General features: G+C 41.3%; 1 protein-coding gene across 2 annotated transcripts; it reads left to right on the plus strand.

Annotated features, from left to right (window-relative positions):
* Window positions 1–7,401: 7,401 nt before the first annotated feature.
* On the plus strand, window positions 7,402–8,142 carry LOC125085013 (brain acid soluble protein 1-like). 2 transcript variants are annotated; one of them, XM_047703225.1, is made up of 2 exons: window positions 7,402–7,767; window positions 7,898–8,142. In XM_047703225.1, exons 1-2 carry the CDS (start codon window positions 7,550–7,552, stop codon window positions 8,118–8,120), a joined length of 441 nt encoding a protein of 146 aa, XP_047559181.1. In that variant the 5' UTR covers window positions 7,402–7,549; the 3' UTR covers window positions 8,121–8,142. The 2 variants fall into 2 exon arrangements, with proteins under 2 accessions (XP_047559181.1, XP_047559109.1); XM_047703153.1 differs by having other exon boundaries at window positions 7,402–7,756; window positions 7,872–8,142.
* The last annotated feature ends 914 nt before the right edge of the window (window positions 8,143–9,056 follow it).

A 9,056-nucleotide genomic window follows, 5' to 3' on the forward strand; every position in this document is an offset into this window, starting at 1 on the left:
AAATGAGTTTGGAAGTTTTCCTTCCATTTCTATTTTTTGGAACAGTTTCAGGAGAATAGGAATTAGTTCTTCTTTAAATGTTTGGTAGAATTCCCCCGGGAAGCCATCTGGCCCTGGGCTTTTGTTTGTTTGGAGATTTTTGATGACTGTTTCAATCTCCTTACTGGTTATGGGTCTGTTCAGGCTTTCTATTTCTTCCTGGTTCAGTTGTGGTAGTTTATATGTCTCTAGGAATGCATCCATTTCTTCCAGATTGTCAAATTTGTTGGCGTAGAGTTGCTCATAGTATGTTCTTATAATTGTCTGTATTTCTTTGGTGTTCGTTGTGATCTCTCCTCTTTCATTCATGATTTTATTTATTTGGGTCCTTTCTCTTTTCTTTTTGATAAGTCTGGCCAGGGGTTTATCAATCTTATTAATTCTTTCAAAGAACCAGCTCCTAGTTTCATTGATTTGTTCTATTGTTTTTTTGGTTTCTATTTCATTGATTTCTGCTCTAATCTTTATGATTTCTCTTCTCCTGCTGGGTTTAGGGTTTCTTTCTTGTTCTTTCTCCAGCTCCTTTAGGTGTAGGGTTAGGTTGTATAACTGAGACCTTTCTTGTTTCTTGAGAAAGGCTTGTACTGCTATATATTTTCCTCTCAGGACTGCCTTTGTTGTGTCCCACAGATTCTGAACCGTTGTGTTTTCATTATCATTTGTTTCCATAAATTTTTTCAATTCTTCTTTAATTTCCTGGTTGACCCATTCATTCTTTAGAAGGATGCTGTTTAGTCTCCATGTATTTGGGTTCTTTCCAAATTTCCTCTTGTTATTGAGTTCTAGCTTTAGAGCATTGTGGTCTGAAAATATGCAGGGAATGATCCCAATCTTTTGATACCGGTTGAGACTTGATTTAGGACCAAGAATGTGATCTATTCTGGAGAATCTTCCATGTGCACTAGAGAAGAATGTGTATTCTGTTGCTTTGGGATGAAATGTTCTGAATATATCTGTGATGTCCATCTGGTCCAGTGTGTCATTTAAGGCCTTGATTTCCTTGTTGATCTTTTGCTTGGATGATCTGTCCATTTCAGTGAGGGGAGTGTTAAAATCCCCTACTATGATTGTATTCTTGTCGATGTGTTTCTTTGATTTTGTTATTAATTGGTTTATATAGTTGGCTGCTCTCCCACGTTAGGGGCATAGATATTTAAAATTGTTAGATCTTCTTGTTGGACAGTTCCTTTGAGTATGATATAGTGTCCTTCCTCATCTCTTATTATAGTCTTTGGCTTAAAATCTAATTGATCTGATATAAGGATTGCCACTCCTGCTTTCTTCTGATGTCCATTAGCATGGTAAATTCTTTTCCACCATCTCACTTTAAACCTGGAGGTGTCTTCGGGTTTAAGATGAGTTTCTTGTAGGCAACATATAGATGGGTTTTGTTTTTTTATCCATTCTGATACCCTGTGTCTTTTGATTGGGGCATTTAGCCCATTAACATTCAGGGTAACTATTGAGAGTTAGGAATTTAGTGCCATTGTATTGCCTGTAAGGTGACTGTTATTGTATATTGTCTCTGTTTCTTTCTGATCTACTACTTTTAGGGTCTCTCTTTGCTTAGAGGACCCCTTTCCATATTTCCTGTAGAGCTGGTTTGGTATTTGCAAATTCTTTCAGTTTTTGTTTGTCCTGGAAGCTTTTAATCTCTCCTTCTATTTTCAATGATAGCCTAGCTGGATATAGTATTCTTGGCTGCATGTTTTTCTCATTTAGTACTCTGAATATATCATGCCAGCTCTTTCTGGCCTGCCAGGTCTCTGTGGATAAGTCTGCTGCCAATCGAATATTTTTACCATTGTACGTTACAGACTTCTTTTCCCGGGCTGCTTTCAGGATTTTCTCTTTGTCATTAAGACCTGTAAATTTTACTATTAGGTGACGGGGTGTGGACCTATTCTTATTGATTTTGAGGAGGGTTCTCTGAACCTCTTGAATTTTGATGCTTGTTCCCTTTGCCATATTGGGGAAATTCTCTCCAATAATTCTCTCCAATATACCTTCTGCTCCCCTCTCCGTTTCCTCTTCTTCTGGAATCCCAATTATTCTAATGTTGTTTCATCTTATGGTGTCACTTATCTCTCGAATTCTCCCCTCGTGGTCCAGTAGCTGTTTGTCCCTCTTTTGCTCAGCTTCTTTATTCTCTGTCATTTGGTCTTCTATATCGCTAATTCTTTCTTCTGCCTCATTTATCCTAGCAGTGAGAGCCTCCATTTTTGATTGCACCTCATTAATAGCTTTTTAAATTTCAACTTGGTTAGATTTTAGTTCTTTTATTTCTCCAGAAAGGGCATTTATATCTCCCGAGAGGGTTGCTTTAATATCTTCCATGCCTTTTTCAAGCCCGGCTAGAACTTTGAGAATCGTCATTCTGAACTCTATATCTGACATATTACCAATGTCTGTATTGATTAGGTCCCTGGCCTTTGGTACTGCCTCTTGTTCTTTTTTTTGTGGTGAATTTTTCCGCCTTGTCATTTTGTTCAGATAAGAGTTTATGAAGGAGCAAGTAAAATACTAAAAGGGTGGCAACAACCCCAGGAAAATATGCTTTAGCCAAATCAGAAGAGATCCCAAATCGTGAGGGGGGAGAAAGGGGATAAAAAGGGGTTCAAAAAGAAAAAAAAAAAGAAACTATTTAAAAAAAGAAAGCCGATAAAGAAAAAATACAAAAAGAGAAAAAAAAAATATATATATTAGATAAACTATTTAAAAAACGTTAAAAAAGAAAACGGTAAAAGTTAAAAAAATTTAGCAGAAGAAGATTAAAAGAAAAAAAAATTGAAAAAGAAAAAAAAATTAAATTAACTGCAAGGCTAAAAAATCATGGGGAGAATGCCATGAGTTCCGTGCTTTGCTTTCTTCTCCTCTGGAATTCCGCTGCTCTCCTTGGTATTGAAACAGCACTCCTTGGTAGGTGAACTTGGTCCTGGCTGGGTTTCCCGTTGATCTTCTGGGGGAGGGGCCTGTTGTAGTGATTCTCAATCATCTTTGCCCCAGCGGAGTTGCACCGCCCTTACCCGGGGCCACGCTGAGTAGCTGAGTAATCTGCTCGGGTTTGCTTTCGGGAGCTTTTGTTCCCTGAGCGCTTTCCGTAGAGTTCCGGAGGACAGGAATGAAGATGGCGGCCCCCCGGTCTCCGGCCCGGAGGAGCCGAGAGCCCGGGGCCCCACTTCTCAGTGCGCCCTCAGAGAACAGCAACCAATGACTCCCGTCACCCTGGCCTCCGGCCGCGCTCCGAGCTGACCGAGCGTGCGACCGGTTCAAGGCAACCCCGAGCTGAGAGTCACTCCTCGGCTCTGTCTCTGCAGCCGGCTTCTCCCTTCTAATACCGGTAAGCTCTGCGACACTCAGACACCCCCGATCCTTCTGCGACCCTGCGGGACCTGAGGCCGCGCTGACCCCGCCTGTCTTTTGCCCATTTTTTTATATGTTTGTCTGTTTTGTGTGTGTTGAGTTTGAGGTGTTCTTTATAGATCCTGGATATCAGCCTTTTGTCTGTACTGTCATTTGCAAATATCTTCTCCCATTCTGTGGGTTGCCTCTTTGTTTTGTTGACTGTTTCCTTTGCTGTGCAGAAGATTTTGATCTTGATGAAGTCTGGAGAATTTCAGACCAATATTACTGATGAATATGGATGCTAAGATTCTCAACAAGATCCTAGCAAACAGGATCCAACAGCACATTAAAAAGATTATCCACCATGACCAGGTGGGATTCATCCCTGGGCTACAAGGATGGTTCAACATTCTCAAATCAATCAATGTGATAGAACAAATTAATAAGAGAAGAGAGAAGAACCACATGGTCTTCTCAATTGATGCAGAAAAAGCATTTGACAAAATCCAGCATCTGTTCCTGATTAAAACGCTTCAAAGTATAGGGATAGAGGGAACATTCCTGAACTTCATAAAATCTATCTATGAAAGACCAACAGCAAATATCATCCTCAATGGGAAAAAGCTTGCAGCCTTCCTGTTGAGATCAGGAACATGACAAGGATGCCCACTCTCACCACTCTTGCTCAACATAGTATTAGAAGTCCTAGCAACAGCAATCAGACAACAAAGAGAAATAAAAGGTATCCAAATTGGCAATGAAGAAGTCAAACTCTCTCTCTTCACAGATGCCATGATTCTTTATATGGAAAACCCAAAGACTCCACCCCCAAACTACTAGAACTCATACAGCAATTCAGCAACATGGCAGGATACAAAGTCAATGTACAGAAATCAGTGGCTTTCTTATACACTAACAATGAAAATACAGAAAGGGGAAATTAGAGAATCAATTCCATTTACTATAGCACCAAGAACCATAAGATACCTGGTAATAAACCTAACCAAAGAGATAAAGGAACTGTACTCGAGGAACTACAGAACACTCATGAAAGAAATTGAAGAAGACACAAAAAGATGGAAGACCATTCCATGCTCTTGGATTGGAAGAATAAACATTGTTAAAATGTCTATACTGCCTAGAGCAATCTATACTTTTAATGCCATTCCGATCAAAATTCCACTGGTATTTTTCAAAGAGCTGGAGCAAATAATCCTAAAATTTGTATGGAATCAGAAAAGACCCTGAATCAGTAAGGAAATGTTGAAAAACAAAAATAAAACTGGGGGCATCACGTTACCTGATTTCAAGCTTTACTACAAAGCTGTGATCACCAAGACAGCATGGTACTGGCATAAAAACAGACACATAGACCAGTGGAACAGAGTAGAGAGCCCAGATATGGACCCTCAACTGTATGGCCAAATAATCTTTGACAAAACAGGAAAAAATATACAGTGGAAAAAAGACAGTCTCTTCAATAAATGGTGCTGGGAAAACTGGACAGCTATATGTAGAAGAACGAAACTCGACCATTCTCTTACACCGTACACAAAGATAAACTCAAAATGGATAAAAGACCTCAACATGAGACAGGAATCCATCAGAATCCTAGTGGAGAACATAGGCAGTAACCTCTTCGATATTAGCCACAGAAACTTCTTTCAAGATATGTCTCCAAAGGCAAAGGAAACAAAAGCGAAATACATAGTTTTTAAAAATATGACATGTGTTTGCTCACAAATTGTTGACTGCAAAGTTCTCTTTTTATATCTTTAATTCAAGTCTGATGGCAGATCTAAATAATATAACCATGTTATATTACCATGTTTTGTCTATATGTAGATTTCTGAGTGAGATATGTAAAAGGCTTTTGTTAAATTGATAATTTGTTAAATTGTTAAGTTTTCTGTTTCCCCCTTCCCTATAATGTCTTGAAAATTACGCGTTCTCCTTTACTTCTTCTGGAGGTTACCTTTACATTGACAGTAATTTATTTAATTTACTTTCTTTAGAGATACAGCCCACATGGTCCAGAACTATCTTTAGAACTATGTACTCTGACTCTATGTACTCTGGATGATTGCAACGGAATAATTTAATCCCACAAACCTTTAGTAAGCACCGGCTATGTGCTAGGACTTGAACCCCAGCCACTGTGGCTGTGAAAGATGAGTGAGATGGTTCTTCCCTTATGACATTCATAGTCTAATGGGGAGGCTGACAACTGAATTGTAACATCACATGACAGGTGATAATAGAGACACAGGGTTATGGGAAAGCTTGGGGGATGGTTGTCACAATGATGCTCCCAGTGAGTCATCCCTCCCAGTTTTGTGTGGTCCCCTCCCCTTGAATCTGGGCTGGTTAACCAACCTGTGATTCATTTCTTATCAAGAGAATGCAGCAGAAATGACACTGACTTTTATTTCATATTTTTAATTCCCTTGAAAAGTTCGGCTGCATTCTGATTTCTTGGCTTATTAATTGCTCCTCAGATGCGTCTATTTTATAGATAATAATTGCTATTTATTTTTATTATTTCCCAAGATCTCTAATTGGTTCTTTCCCCAATACTTCTTTTAATGTTTCTGCCTGGCTTTCCATTAACTTTTTCTCTTTGGGTGTTAGTTCTGTTTGTTGAGTTTAATACCTCCTTTTCCTGCTGTCAGCTTCCTATAAATATTAGAATATTTTTGCTTCTGTACTCACCTGGATAGTTGAGATTTCCTGTTGTATGTCTTATTGCCTCTAATGGAGAGAGAGTTAAGATGTGATGTTGGTAGGATTCTAGTATTCACTTATCTGATGGTGTTCTAGGTTTCTCCAGCCACCCCAGACAATGTATGGCCTCTTTCATCCAAGCATCCATCTGCTTCATTCTGCTTGGCATAGGTGGTGTGGGATGAACCACCTGGGGTATTACCTATTAATGTCACCTGGCATGTGGTTGATTGCCTTTCCTTTGTGTACCCTTTTTTGCCATCTCAAAGCTTGGGCCTCTCTTGGGGGCAGTTCACACCTTCACAGAAGCCCTCTCCTATCCACAGATTGTGCTGCGGTTTCCTCCTTTGATCTAATTGTATCTGTTTTCGATCTTTGTTCCTGAGATAATTATCTTTAAGAAAAATGACTCGGAATACAAAATAACCTGGAATTGAGAACTGGCATGACAAATAGGAAATTATGATTGTTCAATTTAGCCCAGAATTCAGACCTGTTAAGATCATTTTGAAATTTGAGTGTAATAGAAATAAAGACCTGGAATTTAGCTTCAAAGGAGCAAACACACCAGCATAGAATGGAGGAAAACCCAGTTTGGTATTAATTTGTGAAAAAAAAAAAAAAATCCTAGAGCATTTGGTTCATGACAAGCATTAAAAGCTGTGATATAAGTCTGTAAATGTGATTACTAAAAAAGCCAGTGTAGCGGGGCGCCTGGGTGGTTCAGTGGGTTAAGCCGCTGCCTTTGGCTCAGGTCATGATCCCAGGTCCTGGGTTCAAGCCCCGCATCAGGCTTTCTGCTCAGCGGGGAGCCTGCTTTCTCCTCTCTCTCTGCCTGCCTCTCTGCCTACTTGTGATTTCTCTCTGTCAAATAAATAAATAAAATCTTTAAAAAAAAAAAAAAGCCAGTGTAGGACCTCCTAAGATGGTGAGGTAGAAGACCCCTGCCTCTGTCCCCCACAAAAGATCAACAATTAGACAGCTATCTGAACAAATACAGTTCTGGGAGAGATCAAGGGTCCACTTAAGAAATTTCAGCAACAGTGAAGCAAAAAACCTGAGAAAACTATATCTCGATAAAGCTGAAAAAAAAAAAAAGATTGTAATGCAATTTTAGGTTTTATTTTTAAATGTGAAGCATCTTTTAAAAGTCTTTCATAATATTGATTTATATTTCTTTCACTAAGAATGTTTGTTTATATCTTCTGCCTGTTAGGGTCTGTGATCAAAGGAATGAGACTGACACAAAGCGAAAATCAAACAAAGCTTTATTTCACACCAGGTATCAAAAATCAAACTGACTGGTAGGGGCCATCTCTTATGAAGAGACGATGACGATGACCCCGACAAGGCCACTCCAAAGAAGGCTGCTCTGGATGAGGCTGGTCTGAATGAGGCCGCTCCCAGGACGAGGCCGCTCCCCAACGAGGCCGCTCCCCAAATGAGGCCACTCGAAGAGGCGACGACAACCCCAACAAGGCCATTCCGGACGAGGCTGCTCCGGACGAGGATGCTCCCGACAACAACGAAGAGGCAACGACAACGAAGAGGCGACGACGACAAGGACGACAGTCCTGACGATGCAGACTCTGCTCCCCATGACGCTGCTCCCAACGAGGCCGCTCTGGATGAGGCCGCTCCAGACGAGGCCGCTGCCCATGAGGCCGCTCCCCAGACAGGGCCGCTCCCCAGAATGAGGCTACTCCAGCGAGGCTGCTCCCTGGACGAGGCCGCTCCCAGGACGAGGCCGCTCCCAGGACGAGGCTGCTGCTGACGAGGTCGCTCCCCGGACAGGGCCGCTCCCCGGAATGAGGCTGCTCCAGCGAGGCCACTCCCCGGATGGGGCCGCTCCCCAGAATGATGCTGCTCCGGGGAGGCCGCTGGCGGCGAGGCTGCTGGGAGCGAGGTCGTTTGCCACGGCGCCACTGCCTACGACCGCAATGACTAGGAAGACCACGACGCTCCTGTCGACCATGATGACCACGACACTCCTACTCTCCCATCAACCATGATGACCACGACACTCTGACTCTCCCGAAGACTACCCTAACGGCTATCCTAACAGCTATCCTAATGGCTATTCTAACTCCTCTTACTACTCCTACTACTCCCCAGCCTCACAGACTAACCTTTATATAGGTGGTTGAGCCCGGCCCACACACAGGTGGCCAATGGGATTTCAACTCATCACAGTAAATATATGCACGCCCCACTGATTGGATGTCTCCATCCGGCCTGGCTCACCCCTATATCTGGGGTTTGCAACTAAGTTCCTCTAGCTAACCAGGCCCTTACACTACCCTTATTTTATTGGGAGTGAAATTAAACTTTTTTTATGTTGATTTGTGAGAGCTTTATATGTATTACCCGTTTGTAGTCATATACATCATAATTATTTTCCTAGTTGTGATACCAAATTTCGTGTAAAATTTTGCCTCTTACATGCTTAACGATTTGAATAGTAATCAAATCTGAATATTTGTGTTACATTTTAAAAATGTCTTCCCCCTTCAGGATTATAAAATATCCTTCCCTATTTTCTTCCAGTGTTTTTATAGTTCGTTTTTATTGAAACTTCTTATCGACTTGAAATTTATTTTTACTTATCTATAATATGAGCTCCTATCTGTATTCTTTGCTGAATTTATAACTAACTGCTGCAATGTCATTAGGATTTTTGTGCCTGCATTTGTAATTGAGATTCTTTCCTATGATACTTTTGTTAGGTATACCAAGAGGATTGTGCTAGCCTTGAAAAATGAATGTAGAGGGGTGCCTGGGTGGCTCAGTTGGTTGGGGCCTCTGCCTTCAGCTTGGGTCATGATCCTGGGGTCCTGGGATTGAGCCCTGAATCGGGCTTTTTGCTTGGCGGGGAGCCTGCTTCCTCCTCTCTCTCTGCCTGCCTCTCTGCCTACTTGGGGTCTCTGTCTGCCAAATAAATAAATAAA

This window comes from Lutra lutra, chromosome 1, assembly GCF_902655055.1.
Source record: "Lutra lutra chromosome 1, mLutLut1.2, whole genome shotgun sequence".
NCBI lineage: Eukaryota > Metazoa > Chordata > Mammalia > Carnivora > Mustelidae > Lutra > Lutra lutra.

What these genes read in the sequence shown, in the direction of transcription:
- LOC125085013 (XM_047703153.1), top strand. Translation starts at nt 7,550, where the DNA reads ATGAGGCCACTCGAAGAGGCGACGACAACCCCAACAAGGCCATTCCGG. An exon ending in ATGAGGCCGCTCCAGACGAG is followed by an intron (nt 7,757 to 7,871) that starts GCCGCTGCCCAT and finishes TCCCAGGACGAG; the next exon opens with GCTGCTGCTGACGAGGTCGC.